The sequence below is a fragment of the Rana temporaria genome, chromosome 5, assembly GCF_905171775.1.
Source record: "Rana temporaria chromosome 5, aRanTem1.1, whole genome shotgun sequence".
NCBI classification, from domain to species: Eukaryota; Metazoa; Chordata; class Amphibia; order Anura; family Ranidae; genus Rana; species Rana temporaria.
In genome coordinates this window covers 46,042,983-46,065,637 of record NC_053493.1, presented here as the reverse complement: position 1 = coordinate 46,065,637, position 22,655 = coordinate 46,042,983, and the positions used below count along the sequence as shown (strand labels likewise).

Below are 22,655 nucleotides of genomic sequence, written 5' to 3'. Positions count from 1 at the left end.
TGCCTTCAGTGTGAATCTACAATTTCCATAGTCATGAAAATAAAGAAAACTTTTTGAATGAGAAGGTGTCCAAACTTTTGGTCTGTACTGTATATATATATATATATATATATATATATACACACACACATATACACTAGATTATCAAAAGTATTGGGACGCCTGCCATTACATGCACATGAAATTTAATGGCATCACAGTCTTAGTCCGTAGGGTTCAATATTGAGTTGGCTTACCCTTTGCAGCTATAACAACTTCAACTCTTCTGGGAAGGCTGTCTACAAGGTGGCCTGCACAGAGTCCTGACCTCAACCCTATAAACACCTTTGGGATGAATTAGAGTGGAGACTGTGAGTCAGGCCTTCTCGTTCAACATCAGTGCCTGACCTCATAAATGCGCTTCTGGAAGAATGGTCAAACATTCCCATAGACACACTCCTAAACCTTGTAGACAGCCTTCCCAGAAGAGTTGAAGTTGTTATAGCTGCAAAGGGTGGACCAACTCAATATTGAAGGCAGGTGTCCCAATACTTTTAGTAATATAGTGTGTGTGTGTGTATACAGTGTTTATATATATATAGATATGTGTGTGTATATATATATATATATATATATATATATATATATATATATATATATATATATATATATATATTGTATATACTCCTTTTCTCTCTGTAGTGTAGTTGATAGATAGTAGTTGGTAGATTTTCTTCTCTCCTGAATTGCTCACCATTTTCTACTGTTTGCCTTTCAGGGGTTTTAGGGGTAGGTGTTTTTCAATCTACCACGAGTACAACTATGCTGTGTTTCCCAATGAACTCAATGAATTATATAAATGAATAAAAATCATCACAGGAACAAGTTTTGTTTTCTTCTTTTAAGAAAGAATACCGTAAGGATCTGGAAAATGACATTAAAGGAAAAGGTATGGAGTTGAGTGCAGACATCCCTGATATGATCCGAGCAAAGAGGGCATCTGAAATTCTTAGTCAAGTAAGAAACAAACTAAAATGATAAACAAATATCAATTCACTGCTTTTTTGGGATATCTAAACTCAGCATAAATTTGATATATTGAAGTTTACCAGTTTTTAGATGTTGTAGCTGCATTCATTTTTTTTCCCCAAGCTTTTCCCCCTTTATTTTCACAGAGTGATCCTGCCAGTAATACACTTTCTGATGGAAGGGGGCAGCACTCACTCATTGTACTGTATTCATGGAGGGGCACTGTTGTCACCCTAGGACAGGAAATGCATTAGGATTACAAAACATCCCCCCCTCTTTACAGAGGAGAACTGGGCATTGTTGATAACAGTACAGAGGCTGAATCTACACGAAGTTATGAGTTAACCTGCAAGGTTAAAATGCATTTTATTGGCACTTATTGAACAAATACAACAAGCTGCTTTAAATAGTATATTTAGCTCACCAAATGGGGTCAATCAGAGAAATTCATTGTTTGCTACAAATGCCACTCTTTATCACTTGTTAGCCTTTTTTAGCCTAAAATGGATGATCACATAGGCTGCACATAAGGGAATATACTAGATTTAAAAATGTTCAATATTCTAAATTCCGTGTTTTTTTAAATACTGTTTTAATTTAGAACTGTAACAGTTTCTTAGGCGCAGCTGAGAAATTACTGAGCATACTTTTAGGCACAGTATGGATATGACATTAAAACTGACTTTATTTGACATATCGTTGGTATAGAGAGGCCCGGAGTAACGCCGCAGGTGTCAACAAAGGGCTGGCATGACAGGGGTTAATGGGGCGGAGCATAGGGGACTCAATAGGCAGCCTGGGGCTGGCAGATTCGGGCTGAGGGGGCGGATCAGAGAGGTCAGGAGGAAGAGGAGGGGCCAGTCACCACGAGGAGCCCGGAGGGTAAGGAGCTTCCCACCCACACGCCCTAAGATTGGGGGAGCTTTCTGTGCTGGTTTTGGGGGTTGATGACATTTGTCAGACATTTTGGCGGGGTACAAGGTCCTTGTTAGGTCATATGGGCACCTAAAAGGCATGGTTTAGGGACCCGTCTGAGGTACGTCTCCCAGTATGTATATGGGTATCTGCTAGTTGTCTTTGAGTTTTAGCTACTGGAAGCCAGGTATAGTTATGGGTTATGCCTATTGGACCTTGTGCCCCATTGTGGTGATGAATACATGGGCCCGGATTCACATACATTGGCGCATATTTATGTCGGCTTAGCGTATCTTTTTTAGGCTACGCCGGCGTATCGCAGAGCGGCAAGCACTGGATTCACAAAGCACTCGCCCCCACTTGCTGTTAAAGATACGCTGGGTTTCCTCGGCGTAAGCCAGCGTAGGAGGTAGTGGGCGTGAGCCATGCTAATGAGGCGTGACACCATGCTAATGATGTGCCGAGTGACAGACAAGTGCTTAAAATTAACGGCGCATGCGTCGTCCCGTGGACGCAACCCAGTGCGCATGCTCAGAATCACGTCGAAACTACTCCCTAAGATACGTCGAATCACTGCCTACGACGTGAACGTAACCTAAGCCCAGCCCTATTCACGTACTACTACGTAAACGACGTAAAATACGACGGCTGTTCCCTGGTCCATACCTTTGCATGAGCTGCGCCTCATAGATGAGGAATAACTTTACGCCGGATGTAAGCCTTACGCAAACCGCGTATATTATGCGCCGGGCACAACTACGTTCGGGAATCGACGTATCTCCCTAATTTGCAATGAGGCGGCCAGCGTAAATATGCGCCCACGATACGCCGGCGCAGGAAAGTTACGTCGGTCGGATGAAGCCTATTTACAGGCGTATCTAGTTCTGTGGGCACGGCGCATAGATACGACGGCACACATTTACACGTACGTGGCGTATCTCGAGATACGTCGGCGTAAGTGCTTTGTGAATCCGGGCCTGGATGTATATATTAAAAAGGTTATTATTATGTTATTTTTATGTTATTATTATGGTAATTATTGAGAGTTATATATATGGTATTTGGTTAATAAAATGGCTGCTATGGCCAATTCACTCCATCTAAGTGTTGTGTGGTTATTAGAGAGAGGGATGGGGTTATTGGTTGTAGTATACGGCGTATTTAATACTATAATCAAGTGTCATTCCAATTAAGTCACATGAGAAGCCTCTATTACATTTTATGTCAGACTAGGAATAATTTGGACTAGGACCATCCGGTACCGAAAATGGTAGGAATGTAGATAATGAGATACGCTGCCATTGGCACTAGATTGGGGATCCCTAATGTATCCTTTATTTGTATTCTTTTCGGTGGAAGCAGTTCTGTATTTCTCTATCTAAGAGCTACATTTTTTTTTTTTTTTTAAAGAAAACAATATACATCTGTATAAGCCTACATAAAAGGTGTCACACGTATCTTAATGCACATCTAAAGAAATAATAGTTCTTGTTGCCCAAAACAGCAACTTTCACATGATCATATTGCACTGGAATCACAGTAGATAAAATCTTATCAGCGACTATATGCACTTTTTTCTCCTTGTATTTCTCCTAGTATTTCAACAAAGCAACAAATATTCAGTAGACAAAAGGTGTATGTGTGCTAGAGGTGTCATGATTTGGGACACCAACTGTAATAATAGGCTCCAGTAATGTGATCTCAGCCTTTTTTTTCATAGGAGGTTTTGAATCATCCAAATACAAAACATTGTTGTCCTCGTATGAACTGCATACTAGTTCACATTTTTGTGCCTCTTCTTGGACCCAAAATAGATTAGTGTTGTAGGAGGTTAGATAGATCATTGTAATAATTGTTCTAATTATTTCCTCTTCATACTACTCAGATAAAGGCCATGTGTAATTACTGTAATCATACTAATGGGTACAAATGAGGCTTTTCCTAAGAGGAAATGACTGTGTCCTCGGCTTGGATCTATCGCTGAGAGCAACAGTGTGTTCCATCTGATGCTGGAAATACGTTTTGTACCATTACATTGGACTTTATTACATGTAATGCACTAATGTTCCTCACACTGAAAACACAAGTCTTTTACAATAGACATTGAAACTAATTTTGCCATTTATAGCAGACAAAAATGTATTTAATAAAGCGGAGTTCCACCCTGAATTTTTTTTTCATTATCAGACTCCTGGAAACATATACATTTTTTTATTTTTTATTTACCAGAATCACCCTGTTGCTATGTAGTCCTCCTAATCTGCCCCTTCCTGGTCCGTGGTGCTCCTAGGTCACTTCCTCCCTCGCCTGTGCCTGTATCATCATTTCCCAGGAGTCTATGGGGGCTATTGTGATCAAAAATTGCGTTATTTCATGATGCGATTTAGGGCGGATCACAGCGCCGAGATGTGTTTATCTATGTTGCCATAACAATGGGGCGGGACCTTTCTCCGCCGCCCCCCGTTGTTATGGCAACGTTAGAAACAATTGTGAATCGCGCATGCGCGAGATCGAAAGGTGCATGCAGGTTACCCAGCATGCACCTCTCCAAAGCAAACCAGGAAGAGGTATTGATTGGGCTTCACATGCCCACAGTAATGATTGAAACGGCCACAACAGGAGGGAGAATATATTCAGTAAGTAATATATATTTTTAATAAATACATAATGAACTTTGTCTAATAGTTATTTTATTAAATTATTACTAATGTTAGGATCAATAATTTTTTTTTTATAATTTTTGGCTGTAACTCCGCTAGTACCAGCTGAACTTTCTGGTTCAGAGCTGTGTTTGCTTCCCAGTCAACATGCCAATGGCAATCTTTAATCTCTCAATGAAAGAAGAACTGCAACGTAACAGTGTTACAGAAATATATACGTACATGGGCAGTGTGGTCAATAAAATAAAGCCTTCTTCTACTAACTTTCCAGTCTGTTTAGCTATGCAGTTGACTTACTAAAACTGAAGTGTGCAACATCTGGTGCAGCTCTGCATAGAAAACTAATCAGCTTTCATTTTTTTTTTTTTGTCAAAGCTAAACTGAATAAGCTGAAGTTAGAAGCCCATTGGCTGCCATATACAGCTGCACCATATTTTGCACTCTCCAGGTTTAGTAAATAAACCCCAATGTCTCTATGCTGCCATCTTGATCTCATCAGGCAGTTAATTCCTGGAGTAGACATACCTCCCAACTTTTTGAGATGGGAACGAGGAACACCTATTAGAAAAACTATGCAGGCATAGGACACATTCCCTGCCACACCCCCTTAAAGGTGAAATATTAAAAACATATTTAAAAAAAAGTATTATTTAAACCCACAAGTTCTAAAAATAAAGTCTGGCTGGATTAAAAGTTATCCCTGCAATGGCTCCCTTATGGATTGCATGGGTTACCTGCTCATTTTGCGTAGGGGGAATGCTGCCCATACACCTGTAGAATTGTATTTGTTCGTATGAGAAAGTATAAAAATGCTTGTCTGACTATTTAATGGTACCTTCTATGTACTAATTTCAAAAGACTTTTCATTCAAGTGTGAATGTTTTAATTGTGGTAGAACAAGCACTACTACTTCTGGATTAACTTTGACAAGTGCATAAGACTAGTTACGATTTGTTTCACCCGGTAGTGAATTTAAACATTGGAAATGTTTGTTTTCACTCGATTTCCAAAAACGTTACATCATTGTCCTTCAATTAAAACATTTTTTGCACACTCTGGTCGAAACAGATTTTTGAATCATCTTTATATTTTAGATAATCAAATGAACATTCTGGAAATGACAGGTGTGAGGCCAGGTTTATGTGAAATACTTCCTTTACTTTATTCCTCCGTCATTTGATCCTCCTTCTAGTTCCTCAAAGCTGCTCCTTTTTGCTGTCTACCCCGTCGCTTCTCTCCAATATAATCACATACAATGCAGAGTTAGTGGTGGAGGAGTGTTTACTGCAGGAGAGTGAGGAATATGAAATAAGTATATTATTCATCATTCCCTAGACAAACTGAGCATCATTCCCTTGACAACCACTGTAATATCCACAATCTCCCCCACTTTAAAATCCACAATCACCCCCCACTCTAATATCCACAATTTCCCCCACTGTAAAATCCACAGACATCTCCCCACTGTAATCCACAGACATCTCCCCACTGTAATATCCACAGACATCCCCCCACTGTAATATCCACAGACATCCCCCCACTGTAATATCCACAGACATCTCCCCAACTGTAATCCACAGACATCTCCCCCACTGTAATATCCACAGTCATCTCCCTCACTGTAATATGGTCCACATCTACCCCACTGTATAGGAACACGAGCAGTTGAGGCCGGGTGATAACGTCAGCGCGCCGCTCTAGGCTCACCTAGGCCGCCACCGGGTGGACCAAGATGGCCGCTGCTCCGGGAGCTAGGCCGAAGCCACGGTCTTTCCTATGGCCGAGGCAGCAGCGGTGCTCTGCGGATCACGTGGTGTGCCAATCCGCATATGGTGACGGATCATGGATCATTTACGATCCGTTGCACCACTAGTACCGATCAAAAGAATTTCGATCGATCAAAAAAGTTAACGATTAATCGAGGAATTCATCTTTAATTTCCACAGCCCTAAAATAAAGCCTGTTATGTTTTTGTATTGGAAGTCTCAGTACTTGTAGAATGCATTGTGAGAAAGACAAAGATATGAAAATTCAAGTAACTTTCCTATAGATGCCCACCAAAGAACATATGTTATGTCTAAGCTGTATTTTGAGGATTTTTCCAAAATGTAAAGATGCTTTTTTTTTCCAATTTCATTAGAAAGAATACAAGAAAGAGTATGAAACAGAGATAAGAGGGAAGGGAATGCAAGTAGATGCTGACTTGCCGGAGATACAGCATGCAAAGAAAGTCACAGAATTTATGAGCCAGGTTGGTACTGGATGCCCGCATTGGAAATCAGAGTTTATCTATTGTGCAATTCTCAATCGTTACCAAATGGCCAAATTTGCCACCTAAAGCGGGGGTTCACCCAAAAAACAAGTATATAACATTAGATTCAGTATACCTCAAACATGTACAGTATGCAGTTTTATTTTGGGGGGGGAGGGTGTACATACGGAATTATCGGTCTTTTCCTTCCGGGTACTCACTCCAGCGGGACTGGGCGTTCCTGTGCAGTGCCGCAATGTCATCTGGGACTTCGACAATATGATTGACGTGCCTGAGAAAAACTCCCACCGGCAGATAAGGCGCGTCATGACTTTCCGAAAATAGCCAAACTGCGAGTCGACTCTATACGGCGCCTGCGCACCGACTAGGAGCCATGTAGCGCTGACTGCGCAGGCGCCGTATAGACCCGACTCGCAGTTCGGCTATTTTCGGAAAGTCATGACGCACCTTATCCGCCAGTTTTTCTCAGGCACGTCAATCATATGGGCGAAGTCCCAGATGACATTGCGGCACTGCACAGGAACGCCTAGTCCCGCCGGAGTGAGTACCCGGAAGCTGGGAGGAAAAGACCGATAATTATGTATGTACACCCCCCCCCCCAAAAAAAAACCGGCATACTATACATGTTTGAGGTATACTGAATGTAATGTTATATACCTGTTTTTTGGGTGAACCCCCGCTTTAAGGATCAATTTACTAAAGCATTAACCAATGCAGTGTTTTTAATTATTGTATATTAATTGTATATTTTTAGTCACTGAAAATTATTAACTAAGGTTTTATCACACAAATCAGATGACTTTGCTTCATGCCCTGGTTTGTACTCATTACTGTGCTATTTTGTATCAAAAGGTCACTGCACAAAAAGTTGAGGTCTGTTATTTCAAAGTGTACAGATTTTTTAATGACTGACTCGGTAACTATAGATTGGTTTAAGGCTGATGTGGTGTCTATATTTAAAAAGGGATCAAAGTCTTTACTTTAGTAATAGACCAGTTTAATGTCTGTAGTCAGGAAGATACTTGAGCGTTTGATAAAAGACCCTGGACAGGTAAGTGTATATATATTAAAAGTCAGCAGCTGCAGTATTTGTAGCTACTGTCTTTTAATATTTATTTTTTCGGCGGAACCCTGCTTTAATGAGATAAAATACATGTTAAATAACCCACTGGCCTGCATATTATTATATTGTGATTTTCTTTACAGAAAGGGTATAAAAAGGATCTGGAAACTGAGATAAAAGGGAAGGGGATGCAGGTGGGCCCAGATTTTCCTGATCTACAAAGAGCCAAAAGAGCATCTGAGATTGCAAGTCAGGTAAGTGGCAAATTCTTGTTTTCCTGACAGACTCCATGGCAGCCTATGTGTGGGTTAATCCCGCCTCCTCTACAATGCTATAGGACCCCATACCCATAAAAGTCAGCTCACCTTCCAGTACTGTGTTTCTTTTTTGTCCTCCTCCAATGGTGGACAACACCACGGCAGTCGGGACGGACACTTTGACGGATCAATGGAGGTTCAAGAGGGCGTATGCCTTTCCCCCGATCCCAATAACTCTCAAGTTCCTGCGGAGACTTCAAGCAAAGGCAGTCGAAGTAACAGTGGTGGCTCCCTACTGGCCGAACAGGCCGTGGTTCCCTCTCTTGGTCCAGTTGAGCTATCGAGACCCAGTACCTCTACCTGTCAGACCGGACCTTCTCTCTCAGGGGTCACTCCTACACCCCTGTCCGGCTCTGATGAGACTGACAGTTAGGTTTTTGAGAGGGAGAGGCTGGAATCCCTCGGTTACGCCTCTAGAGTGATTTCCACGCTGATGAGCTCGAGAAGAGCAAGTACAGACAAAGTATATGGAAGAATCTGGGCCAATTTCGTAGAGTTCTCCTCTGCTTTGGGCAGGTCCTACAGAAATCCAGAAATACAAGATGTCCTCAGCTTCCTTCAAACGGGGTTAGACCTTCCCTTGTCCATCAGCTCTCTAAGGGTTCAAATCTCGGCCCTGTCAGCCTTCTCCGGGATTTCGTGGGCAGTACACCCACTAGTCAGGCAATTTTTTTGAGGAGCATCAAGAATGAAGCCTAAAAGGAAGCCAAGATTTCCCAAGTGGGATCTTCCCCTTGTTCTCAATTCTCTGAATGGACTCACGGGGCCCACGGGGCCTTCCCCATCCTTCATAAAGGACTTTTCAGCTAAAGTGGCCTTCTTAGTTGCAATTACCTCGGCCAAGAGGGTTTCCAAGATCGGGTCTCTTGGTCATTCCGGATCAGGTAGTCCTTATACCCATGCTGGGTTCAAATCCGAAAGTATCTTCAGTATTCCATGAGAATCAGGAAATTGTTCTTACTACTATCCTGTCTGTTGACGGGACAAATTAAAGCGATTTTTTGTTCAGCATAATCACCCGTGTGGCCTGGCTAGTTATTTCCCACACTGAGGCTGCCATGGAGTCTGTCAGGAAAAAGGAACATTTATTATCAAATACTTATCGTAATTTTCCTTTCCTGATGGACTCCATGGCAGACGGAGTCGCCACCCTAAAAAAAGAAAGTAGTCGGCTAGTTACTGAACACAGTACTGGAAGGTGAGCTGACTTTTATGGGTATGGGGTCCTATAGCATTGGAGAGGAGGTGGGATTAACCCACACGTAGGCTGCCATTGAGTCCATCAGGAAAGGAAAATTACGGTAAGTACTGTATTTGATAATAAATTTTCCTTTTTCTGTGCGAAGGTACAGATATTTTTTTATAACATTTTAGAAGAAAAAATATCATGCAGCAGCCAATTTTTTATTTTATTTTTTTAGATGAAAAGTCAAAATATTTGCTGCTGCATTGGCAAAGGTTTAGTCTAGAAAGACTGATAGGAGTGAAGTAGTTATAATGCATTCTTATGCTTCTTTTTTTGTTTTCTGTTTTTTATTTTATCTACAGAAAAAATACAAGGATGAAGCAGAGAAGATGATGTCTATGTATTCTTTAGGGACTGATACTCCTGAGATGGAAAGAGTAAAGAATGCACAGAAATCCATAAGTGCTGTAAGTATAACCACCATACCTCCTGACTTTTTAGTATACTAGCGCACATTTTCTAGACAGAGGATGCTCCCTCAGTAACATGGGGCATAAAGAATTATTATGTGAAAAATTATTGGTTCAGTACATAGTTTTTTTTTGTAACACTACTTTTCCTTTATATTCACTTTCCCGTTTAACAAATGCAATCATTTATAGGTTGAAAGAATGGATTTGTGTAACACCAGTGGTAGTGAAAGAGTACTTTACAAAGAGGGTAGCAGGCAAAATAGATGTACCATATAAGCAATGGCAGAGAAGACAAAAAATATTGGGGGTAATCCACAAAGATCCGGCGTAACGTAAATGTTCCCATTTAAGTTACACTGCCTTAAAATTTCTACCTAAGTGCCCGATCCACAAAGCACTTACCTAGAAATTTTTGGCTGTGTAACTTAAATTCCGCCGGCGCAAGGCGTTCCTCTTTTCATGGGGGCGATTCCCATTTAAATTAGGCGCGCTCCCGCGCCAGCCGTACTGCGCATGCTCGTGACGTCATTTTCCCGACGTGCATAGCGCAAAATTACGTTACGCCAAGCTTTGTGGATCGCGACGGGTCAAAAAAGATACGGCGAAAAAAAAAAAATTCAAAACAAAAAAAAATCCCGTCGCTGGACAGAAGGGTCTGCTTTTACATGGTGTAAACAGTTTACACTTTGTAAAAGCAGCCCTAATTTTGCGTTTGCAAACTAAGACTTACGGAGAAAAAACGAAGCTGAAAAGCTTTGTGGATCTCCGTAAGTGCTAATTTGCATACCCGAGGCGGATGCGGTACTGCATCCTAAGATCCGGCAGTGTAAGTCCCTTACACATGTCGGATCTTCTGCCTAACTATGGAAAACTGATTCTGTGGATCAGTTCCATAGTTAGAAACAGGGATACGACGGCGTAACAGCAGTTACGCTGGCGTATCCCTTTTGAGGATCTGGCCCCTTGTCACAGTGATATCTTTTAGTGGCTATTGGAGCTTTAACGTTCCTTCTACAGGTGCAGTAACAAAGTGGAAGATAAGGCTAACTACACTATATTGCCAAAAGTATTGGGACGCCTGCCTTCACACACACATTGGGGTTGATTTACTAAAACAGGAAAGTGCAAAATGTAGTGCAGCGCTGCATAGTAACCAATCAGCTTCCAGAGTTTTTGTCAAAGCTTAATATAACAAGCTGAAGTTAGAAGCTGATTGGCTACCATGCACAGCTGGTTTTAGTAAATCAGCCTCTATATCGCCAAGATACTTTTTTTTTTTTTCATTATTTATAAAATATTCCTGTCCATCTATTCTTGTACCTTCCAAAGATATACAGCCATAGATGATTATGATGTTCGCAAAGCTATAACAAGTTTGCACATGCAATAAATTGCACTATTTTTACTGGTACATTTTGGGTGTTTTCCAGGTATTCTACAGAAAAGGATTGGGAGCTGGCACAGCTGTGAGAGAGACGCCAGAGATGGAAAGAGCGAAGATCACTCAGAAAAATATTAGTGCAGTAAGTTGGGTCAGAAAATGTGATATGTTTTTTTCTAATGATTTTATTTATTAATTATCTGTTATTTTATTATAGAGATAGAGTATCACCGTCACTGTGTTGGCTAATCTTTGTCATATGAGTTATATTTACTCATTTGTGCCTTCATGGATTGTCGCAGGTGAATTATAAAGATGAAATTGGACCTGCTACAGCCATATCTGACCTACCAGAAATCCAGAGAGTAAAGGAAACTCAAAAGAACATTAGCAATGTAAGTGGAATTGACTTGTCTAATTTAAGAAGTTTGCTATTGAAGGCGTCCTAGTGCTATGCTGACCCATGTGCTTTTCTGCTGATCGACAGGTCCAATATAAAGAGCCTCTGAGAAAAGCTACACCAATCAGCATGACGCCAGAAATGGAACTTGCTAAGAAGAACCAGGAGCATTTCAGCACGGCAAGAGCGTGTGCCATAGATTGATACTGCAATTAGTCTTTACTCTTGCAACACGGTTCACTTAGCTACAGGGCTTTTGATGTGTGTCACCTACAAATCCTTAAAGCAAACCTATACTTATGTAGGGAAAATCAATGGGTTTGCTTTAACACTCCCCCTCCCCACATCCCCAGCAACATATACCAACCCATGGGCTGTTTGTTTGGAGTTTAGCTGAAAATGCGTTCACACAGGGGACCTTAGGTTATCTTTTACAGTGGCCAAGAAGTCTAAAATACCATGGCAAGCTGTTATACTGTTACTGATTGGCTGCTTATACTTCTTTGACTCTTTCAGTCAGAAGAAGGATCTGCTATATAGGGACTACAATAGGCTGATACCAAGTCAGATTCAGATACTTAAACTAGTTCCTTTAAAAAATACAGGTAATATTTTTTTTAATTTCCATATACCTGCATTAATCTGTGTTTAAAAAAAAAAAACATGTTATATTTACCTCCACTGTGCAGCTCGTTTTGTATAGAGTGGCCCTGATCCTTGTTTTCTGGGGTCCCTTGGCGGCTGTCTCGGCTCCTCCATGCTTCTGGTAACCCCCCTGGGAAGCGCTCTCCCATGGGGGTTACCTTGCAGGCGCGCTCCCGAGTCCTGTATCCGGCATCCATAGCCACTGACTACAGGACTCGGCCCCGCCCCGTCATTGGAGTTGATTGACAGCAGCGCAAGCCAATGGCTGCACTGCTATCAATCTGTCCAATGAAGACCAAGCAAAGGAAGAGCGTGTTCGCGATGCGGGACTTTCCAGGCCAGTGATCGCAAGATGTTTTTTCATCTTAATGCATAGGATGTATTAAGGTGAAGAAACACGAACCTTTACAACCCCTTTAAGAAACTGTATGCAATCAACAGCCTCACTGAAATGCTGGAATTATAATTGAATTTGATTTCTTTCTTTTTTTCAGGTTCACTATAAAGAGAAAATTGGGATGGTCACAGCAGTCGGTCTTACTCCGGAGATGGAAAGAGTTAAAAGGAACCAAGAAAATATTAGCTCGGCAAGTTGCTGTTGATGTGCTATACATTAGATCAGTGGTCATCAACCCTGTCCTCAGGGCCCACTAACAGGCCAGATTTTATGTATTACCTTGGGGAGATGCAGACTAGAATACTGCAATCACTGAGCAGCAAATTATATCACCTGTGATGTATTTCAGTTATCTCGCTAACCTGGCCTGTTAGTGGGACCTGAGGGACAGGGTTGATGACCACTGCATTAGAGGATGACAAGCAGTAGACAAGAATGGATCATAGTAGTGTAGATGTGAACATCCATTAAGTGGACTATGGAGGTCACAAGTGTTTTGAATTAAGTGTAGAATTAAGACCCAATTGAAGATGAGATAAATACATTTCAGGTGCATCAAATCAAAAGGTGTTTGTTTCTTTAGAAAGCAGCAACAGCCTGAGTAGGAAAGCCTGTCCCCTGCCTGCTTTCTGGAGAGTGAGACCTTTGTCCTTATGTGGAAGTGATGATCTCTCTGCAGAGGTCCAACAATTTTTCTGCTGGCAGTGATATCAATTCGGAGGTCCAACAAGCACCCTGCATAGTCAGGGCTAGAGCTCTTCAAATCAGCAGGGAGTATGAGCTTAGCAGATTTCAGGGACATAGGTCTGACTTAGTATGGGGTTTGTCAGACCTCAGCAGTGAGACCACTGCCTCAACACAGAAAGAAAGGGACCCACTCTGTAGCTGCTAGGCAGGGACAGACTTTTCAACTCAGGCTGTGGCTGCTTTAGAAAGAAAGTGAATTAAAAGAAATCAAACACCTTTCTTTGATGCACCTGAAATATATTTAGCTGATTTAATAAAAGGTTTAATTCTTCTTTAATCGTGTTGTTAGCTAAAGTCTGGCTGGGGATGTAAAGAAATTAGTAATATTTGTTCTTAGCGCTGAGATCCTGATTTGGTGGATCTCAGTGCAGGATAGAGAGCTTTTGGTGGAAATTTTGGCATAGAAAAGCCTGATAAAGTTGGTGCCCAACAGGATAATTAAAGCAGTGCAGAAATTTAGGGCAGACCGGAGTAATACCTGTTTGAGAAATAGCAGCACTGAAAACCAACATACTGGGAGTTATCACTAGAATTCTAAGGTCCATGTCACATGATGTGATGTATCTCAGAAGATAAACACTTCCACTTCCACTTACCTCAATAAAATCGCTCCCTCATTGGCCTAGACCAAAGGTCTCCACACATTCTAAAAACAAAGGGCCAGTTCACTGTTCTTCAGACTTTAGGGGGGCCCGTGCGAGTAAACCATGTTCTATCTTTGGTGTCAGTGGGAAGACTAGTGCCTCATCTTTGATGTCAGTGGAAGGAATCGTGCCACATTGTTGGTGTCAGTTGGAGGAATAGTGCCCCATCATTGGTGCCAATGGAAATAATTCTTCCCCAACGCTGGTGTCAGTGAGAGGAATTGTGCCCCCTCATTGGTATCAATAGAAGGAATTGTGCCTCATCGTTGGTGTCAATGGAAGGAATTGTGCCTCATCGTTGGTGTCAATGGAAGGAATTGTGTCCCATCGTTGATGTCAGTGGGAGGAATTGTGCCCTATTAATGGTGTCCGTGGGAGTAGTAGTGCCCCATTGTCGGTGTCAGTGAAATCAATTATGCCCCATTGTTGGTGTCAGTGGATGGAATGGTGTGCCAAGGACTGGATAAAAGCAAGCAAAGGGCCAAAGTTTGGAGACCACTGGCCTAGAGCAGTGCTGTACTTTACATGCTAGTAAGGGAGCATCAACTTAGCTTCTGGTGAAGCTTATAATGGATCCACTCCATAGCAACAGGTATGTAATTTGTTAGAAACCCTGTTGCTGGTGAGTTTTCAATTGCTACAGGATCGCTCGTGTGATATGAGTGCCTATGTCACCCTTTTTCGAGGGTGGAAGTACCACCGTATGAGCTTTTAAATTAGGGGTGTAAATGAAGCAGCCTCATGTGCTTATTACAGTGGTTGTTTCTAGAATGAAGCCAGTTATGATATGCTTTGTGCAGACTTGCATATTTAATATGTGTTTTCTTACAGGTGAAGTACAGCAGTGATTTACAGCAACAGAAAGGTAGACCTAGTGTCATTCTAGATACACCAGAATTGAGACACGTGAAAGAGGCACAAAACAAAATATCCATGGTAGGAAGCAGCATATTTCTGCAGTTAGCAGGGCATGTTTATCACCGTCACCTTATACTCCTAAACCACATTGGCTATCCTCACTGGGACACGTTCACAGCCTTGCAATGTCGAAACTAGTAAGCTGCACAGGAATGCTGAATATGATAACTGAAACCTAATAAAATGTGTTCACTAACTTCTTTCTGTGCGTTTTTTATTAACACCAAAAGACTGAACCTGACACAGAGTGAGCGTGCTGCATGGTGTGTGATACAAGTCTGAACAAGTGTCTGTCTATAATGTGAAACTGGCTTTGATTATATGTATAATTTTTTAAAATATATTTTTAGATAAAATACCATGAAGATTTTGAGAAGACAAAAGGCAGAGGTTTCACCCCAGTTGTAGATGATCCAGTGTTGGAGCGAGCAAGAAAAAACACACAGATTGTCAGTGATGCTGCCTATAAGGGAGTTCATCCTCATGTAGTGGAAATGGACAGGAGACCGGGGGCAATTGTTGGTGAGTTTTATTAAATTAATTTCTCCTTTCACATTGTTTATTGTTTACCTGTCTTCTAGGTAGGAAGTGAACAACCAATAATAATTAAAATATTTCAGGGAGCTGGTGATATAAGAAAGAAAAAAAGGTGGTCATGATAGGTACATTTTGTGGGTAGGGAGACTGCCGCTCCAGGTGAGCACACCTAAGGTGATCACTGTCCACTCAAGAACCAAACGGGTGCCGGCAATGCACAGGATATGCAGATAAAGGAATGTATGGACAGCTGCGCTCCAAAAATCTTAAAAAATACGTGCCCTTTATTGGTAAAGGAAAAAATGCACTACAACAATCAGCACACAGTGGGGAAAACAGCTGACGCGTTTCGCATTGATCTTCAATGCTTAGTCATAGCTACCAAAGCTTTTGTCAGAATTTCTGCTCTACCCCTAAAAGTCAATGGTAATGTAAAAGAAACTCAAAGCAGGGGAATGAAGTCAGAAGAAGGTAAAATAAACTGTGTGTAGCACTACCCCAGTAGGAGCCACTGGTTTTAATTGGTTCTTCCCCAAACAGTGCAGAAGCTACCAATCACACAGGCAACCCTCCATTCACTCTGGCTCTATTAAACAGTCTAGGAGATGTATTTTTTAAGATTTATTGCTTGTAGAACTTGTACCAAGACTACCCATCAGTAGAAAGATCAGTGTTCTCCAACTAGCTGGAGTTCTCAAGACTTTCTTTTCATGCACAGAGCTACATCATCTACCTTCCCAATCTTTACACCACTCTGAGGACCATCAATTTGGTGGGTTGCCACAGACCTTTTGAAAAGAAAAACTATAGGAAAAGACTGGGAACCTGATAGATGATGAATGGATGAGAGTAGCACCATATAATATTGGCAGAGTGTGTTCACTAAGCATATACTGTCACGGGAAAATTAAATAAAAATTGTATGCACACACAAAGACTATCTCCTCAAAACATATTTCTTGAAGTGTAAAACAGCGTACCATGAAAAAGCTCTCCATAAAGGGTTACCCCTCTCCCCATCCCTCATATCTTTCCCAAAAAACAGTTTCCTCTCTCCCTTAACACTAACAGGATTGTCCTATATCCACCTTTCCCTCCCCTTTGAACCCCTGTGAAAAACCTGCGCGCCTATCCATGCCACCTATCAGTGCCACTCATAAGTATCCATCAGTGCCACCTTTCAGTGCCAATCAGCACGGATGGGCACTAATAGGCGGCACTCATAGGCGCCTATGAGTGCCGCCTATTAGTGCCCATCCGTGCTGCATACCAGTGCCACTTACCAGTGCTGCCTATCAGTGCCCATCATCAGTGCCACCTCTTTGGTGCCACCTCATCAGTGCCGCCTTATCAGTGCCCGTCAGTGCAGCCTCATCAGTGCCCTTCAGTGAAGGAGAAAACATACTTATTTACAACATTTTATAACAGAAACAAAGAAAAAAAAATTTGTTCTTTTATTTGTCTTTTTTTAATTGTTGCGCAAAATATAAAAATGCAAGCAGTGATCAAATACCACCAAAAGAAAGCTTTGTGAGAACAGAGTGATAAAAAATGTGTTTAGGTAAAGTGTAGCATGACTGCGCAATTGTCATTCAAAGTGCAATAGCACTGAAAGCTGAAAATTGGCCTGGGCAGGAAGGGGGTGTAAGCGCCCGGTATTGAAATGGTTAATGTTGCGCTGTATGTGTAGACCCCACTTCTAAATGTAGAGTAAGGCAAGGGACAAAAAGGGATGATATGCATGATATGGAAATGGGGCATAGTCCCTTAATTTTTGGGTTATGTGATGGAATGAGACATGGGATGTCCTAGGGTGCTGTGGACATTTATTTCTGGAAATTCTAAAATGTTTTACTTTTGTCCTATCCACCTACTATACCTTGCTTGAGTATCAAAGCCTGTGATTACATGTACTTGAATCCTGGTTGCTGTGTCCTCCCTTTGTTTTTTTCTCTGACATATCACAAAAGTTGCAGAGTTTGTCTTCTTCCATGAACTTCTATACATTTCATATTTACCTGTCCACTGGTATTTTCATTTTTGTCTTTCACTATCTCTCTCTCTTCTTTCTTTTATTATCCTTCATTGTATGTTTCATTTTCTCATCAAAAGACCTTAAAGTTTGGCGCACTGATCCAGGCTCCATCTTCGACATAGACCCACTTGAGGACAATATTCAGTCTCGGAGCCTCCGTATGTTAACGGGTACAGCAAACCATTGTTGTTGTTTTCATTCCAGGGCAAAGCGGGCAAACACATTATTTCGGTGTCTATGGCCATCATATGGTGCAGTAAAAGAATAGCCCATTGTAGTATATCATTTTATAGTGGATCGTTTTTCCTCTGGGGGTTGGTTCTGTTATTCAGCTACAACATAGATGCTAGAGCATATTTAATATGCTTCAGGTACATAAAAATACTACTTACTGTAGGTGTGTGCAGCCTTTGGCATTAGGGTGTGCACCCCAAAGCTCAAACACACTCTACCGATCACTCACGATCTTCATTCAGAAAGGGAAGGGGTCGGTAAATGACATATTTACTGGCCCCTTCCCCTACTCATCCTAAAACATCCACAGCAACAACTGGTGGGAGAGGAGGGAAGCCGGCAGTGCTGTGGGGGGGAAAGAGGGGGAGCCAGATCAGTAGGGGGAATCTGTTCTGCACATGGTGATTAGGGTGTGCCTGGGCACACCTGGCACACCCTGTGCGCACGTCTATGCTATTTACTGTAGGTACGAGGGGAAATAATAACTGTTAATGAAAAAGCCACATCTCTTAGCAGCCTATTTAATCTTTAGATTATTATTATTATTACTAATAACATTATTTTATCATATGATGTCCATGCAATTTTTGGCATGCTTTGCAGGGCTTGTTAGATCTGACCACTCTTTGATAACTTTGGGTGGTACAAACTTATGTTAAACCAATGGCCACCCTTAGGGCTCCTTTTAAATACTTATAGATGACTAGAAGCAGCTAAATGCAGATTAAATGTTTAGGATTTAGCTGTAAAATAGACCTAAGGGAGGACTGGGCTGGGGAACAGGCCAGTAATGATAAGATATGAGTAGTGCGCAACAGGGGGCATGGTCTAACCGTAATGTTGGGCGTGGCTTAAATGGGGTGTGGTTGGAGTCCGAGATGAAAGAGGGATGGGGAAGAAGGAAGAGAGGGATGAAGGGAGAGAGAAAGAAAGAAAAAAAGATAGGGAGGGAAGAAGGAGAAAGAAGGAAGGAAAGAAGGATGGAGGGACAGCAGGCCCAGATTCTACACCACAATAGAAATATGTGTATTCCAGAAAGTTTAACAATTAGCAGATAAAGATACTCCAAACACCTGATGTTGGTGCTTCAATCATCACAGCACCATGGTTATTATGGTGTCAGGATGATTGAAGCGCATTATTTCTATTATTACATTGTAATATAAAATGAAATAGTTCAACTTACCATAATGCAGAATCAGTGGGAGCCCTGAGTGTGTCACTTGCCATGTCGCCTGCCACCAGATGCAGCTTGGCTCGCTTGTCACCAGATGCAGTTTGTGTCACTTGTCACCACAGATACAGCGCTCACTTGTCACCACAGATACAACTTCTCACAGCTTGTCACTTGTCACCACAGATACAGCGTTCACTTGTCACCACAGTTACAGTTTGTCACTACAGATGTAGTGCTCACTTGTCACCACAAATACAGCTTGTCACCACAGATACAGCACTCACTTGTCACCACAGATACAGCTTGTCACCACAAATACAGCACTCACTTGTCACCACAGATACAGCATTTACTTGTCACCACAGACACAGCGCTCACTTGTCACCACAGATACAACTTGTCACCACAGATACGGCGCTCACTTGTCACCACAGATACGGCGCTCACTTGTCACCACAGATGTAGTGGTCACTTATCACCACAGATACAGCTTGTCACTTGTCACCACAGATAAAGCTTGTCACTTGTCACCATAGATACAACTTGTCACCACAGACACAGCGCTCACTTGTCACCACAGACACAGCGCTCACTTGTCACCACAGATACAGTTCTCACTTGTCACCACAGATACAGTGCTCACTTGTCACCACAGATACAGTGCTCACTTGTCACCACAGATACAGTGCTCACTTGTCACCACAGATACAGTGCTCACTTGTCACCACAGACACAGTGCTCACTTGTCACCACAGATACAGTGCTCACTTGTCACCACAGATACAGTGCTCACTTGTCACCACAGACACAGTGCTCACTTGTCACCACAGACACAGTGCTCACTTGTCACCACAGATACAGTGCTCACTTGTCACCACAGATACAGTGCTCACTTGTCACCACAGATACAGTGCTCACTTGTCACCACAGATACAGTGCTCACTTGTCACCACAGATACAGTGCTCACTTGTCACCACAGATATAGCGCTCACTTGTCACCACAGATATAGTGCTCACTTGTCACCACAGATATAGTGCTCACTTGTCGCCACAGATACAGCTTGTTAATATAGATACAGCTTGTCACTTTGTCACCACAAATGCAGCTAGTCCATGCTGCTCTGTATTGGTGATTTGGTCTCCACGCCATTTACAGAAGACCAGCTCTTGTGGAGGCCGAAGGGAAGAAAAAAAGAGGCAGAGCCTGGTTGGCAATGAAAGTGGCTACCAATAGAAATGCAGCAGCTTCATTTCTATTGGCAGCCACTTTCATTGCCACCTGGGCTCTGCATCTTGTTTCTTCCTCATGAGAGCTGGTCTTCTGTAAAATGGCAGCGGAGACATTTCACTAGTACCGGACCTCTAGCAGTGACTTTGGGGAAAAATCTGGAAATGCCAATTTCCCATGAAATTTCCTGGGACACGGTAAAACCTGGACAAGGGTCTAAATACCGGGAATGTCCCGGGAAATTCTGGACTGTTGGCAACTATGCATTGGTTTAGTGCTTTGGGGTGCTATTCAAAATGAACTGGCAATTTTTTCTTTGTATTGTTACTTTATTTAGTTCCTATTACTGCATGTTTCTCAGTGTTTTTTAGTTGCAGTCACAATGGAATTTGTTCATTTCTAGATAGAGCAAGCCTCGGCACCAGGCACTCCTGTCACTCTGCTGGCCCGGCTGTATTGAGTCAGGGTGATGACAGGTCAGAGATGTCTGAGATGAATCCTAGTTTCTCTTACTGCAGTGAGGGAACAAGGGCATCTGATGAAAGAGGTAACAGATACTGACCATTTCAAGTTTAAAGCAGCTGTCCTTCTTTACTAGGTTAAATCTGTAATTTGTCCAATCTTACAAAATTCACTTTGTGGGTGGCCCTTGCAGCCTCTTCCCACCAGACATCTTTCAATTAAAAAAATCAAAGCAGCTGGCCGAAAATTATTGGTCAAACAGTGACCATGGCTATATTTGGTTAAGGTCATTGCTCAAATATGGCCATATGACCATATTTGGTCAGTGATATCATGCTATCCCAATCCTTTTGTTTACATGGTCAGGGATTCCTGGTCAGTCAATGAGTGAGGCCATCACTGGTTCAGATGATGTCACTAGTTGCTAAGGATGCCGCAGGTGCCTGCACTCGCTGATTTCTTAGCAACCATTGACGGGAAGGAAGCTATCATGTATAGTAGCAGTAGAAATACTTTTACTATATATGAAGTTCAGCTGCTGCCAAACAAGCAAAAAAAAAAAAACTGTGTTCGGACTGAACTTTGACATCATTGGTATTCCTCAGTAGATGTTCCCTTTAACTGCTTTTGATTGGAAATGTCTGACACACGTTTCTATATACAACAATATAGAGATGTAAGGTTCTAGTTCACCTTGTAAGTAACAGTTGTTGAGTTCTTAGGAGTTATGTACCAAGGACAGCTGCATTAAATAAGAGTGGCACCTGAATGCTGTGGAGAGCTTCACCTGTAACAACCACTAACATTGTGTTACAACTCGCTCCAACCATGGTTAACACGAATAACAAAGTTACTAAAAGCTAGAGATTAAAAGTGTTACTTGTGATATAAAAACAATTTGATAAGCCTGTGGTTATATAGATCGCTGAAGTGGATGTAAACCCTCACATACTGTATACACAGAGATGTGAACAGCCTCAGATGATATACAGGGATGAAGCAAATCTCTTCCTGGTCATCACTTGGAGCGGATTATTGGCATATAGCCAAGACAGCTGATTGGAGAAAAGATACACACCCCCACTCCACATTGGCAAAGGAAGAAAGGAATGTGCAGAGCTGTGCTCTAAGACGGCAATCTGTCTGCTAATCTATTTATGGCAACCTCCCACGACACACACTTTAGGCTGCCGTCTTGGAGAACTCGCTAGAGGTTATCAGGCTAATAACAGAGCTACTGAGCAGGAGAAAGCTACGGGACACAGTGCTTTGAAGACAGATAAGAAAACACTACAGATATATATGCCCAGCTCAAATTTCATGAATCGGGTTTAAATCAACTTTAGGAACACATTATAAAGTAGGTCCTAATGAGAAAACATGGGAGGCGATCGTTACTGTTCATGGGGTTTGTTAAATATTGAACTGGTTTTAGCCCAACACTCACTCATGCTTCAAATTTTTATAATCTAGTATTATTTGGTATAATTTGTGGATGATGGTTTAAACGCTGTGATTAAGGATGACATTTTGTTTATTCACATTCTTGAAGAAGTCTCCAAACCAATCATACGCAGGATCCTCTTCCCTTCTCTGGTGGTGAGCGGTATTCAATTAGAGGGGTGCCAATGTGATGCCTTAAATTTCACTCTCTCTGCTATTACCATGTGAGAACAGAATGCTCCATGGTGTTGGCCCATTAATCCCTGTACTTACACTGTGTCCTCAGACTTCTGCATCATTACCCTGTGAGAGCTGAATGGTCTATGGTGGTGGTTAGGGATGAGCCGAACACCCCCCTGTTCGGTTAGCACCAGAACTTGCGAACACACCAAACGTTCGTGTGAACTTTAGAACCCTATTAAAGTCTATGGGACTCGAACGTTTGAAATCTAAAGTGCTAATTTTAAAGGCTAATATGCAAGTTATTGTCCTAAAAAGTGTTTGGGGACCTG

General features: G+C 41.9%; 1 protein-coding gene across 4 annotated transcripts in view; it reads left to right on the top strand.

Moving 5' to 3' along the window:
- The window catches only part of NEBL (nebulette), a 309,628-nt gene that overhangs the window by 268,949 nt on the left and 18,024 nt on the right, over positions 1-22,655 (top strand). Inside the window, exons 14-25 of one of the 4 annotated variants that reach the window (XM_040352493.1) lie at positions 886-996; positions 6,724-6,834; positions 8,062-8,172; positions 9,784-9,888; positions 11,325-11,417; positions 11,578-11,670; positions 11,763-11,855; positions 12,815-12,907; positions 14,940-15,044; positions 15,377-15,548; positions 17,676-17,768; positions 20,642-20,785. In XM_040352493.1, coding sequence (XP_040208427.1) covers positions 886-996; positions 6,724-6,834; positions 8,062-8,172; positions 9,784-9,888; positions 11,325-11,417; positions 11,578-11,670; positions 11,763-11,855; positions 12,815-12,907; positions 14,940-15,044; positions 15,377-15,548; positions 17,676-17,768; positions 20,642-20,785 — 1,324 coding nt within the window. The remainder of the gene's footprint in view (positions 1-885; positions 997-6,723; positions 6,835-8,061; positions 8,173-9,783; positions 9,889-11,324; positions 11,418-11,577; positions 11,671-11,762; positions 11,856-12,814; positions 12,908-14,939; positions 15,045-15,376; positions 15,549-17,675; positions 17,769-20,641; positions 20,786-22,655) is intronic. The other 3 variants (XM_040352494.1, XM_040352495.1, XM_040352496.1) reach the window with 3 other exon arrangements.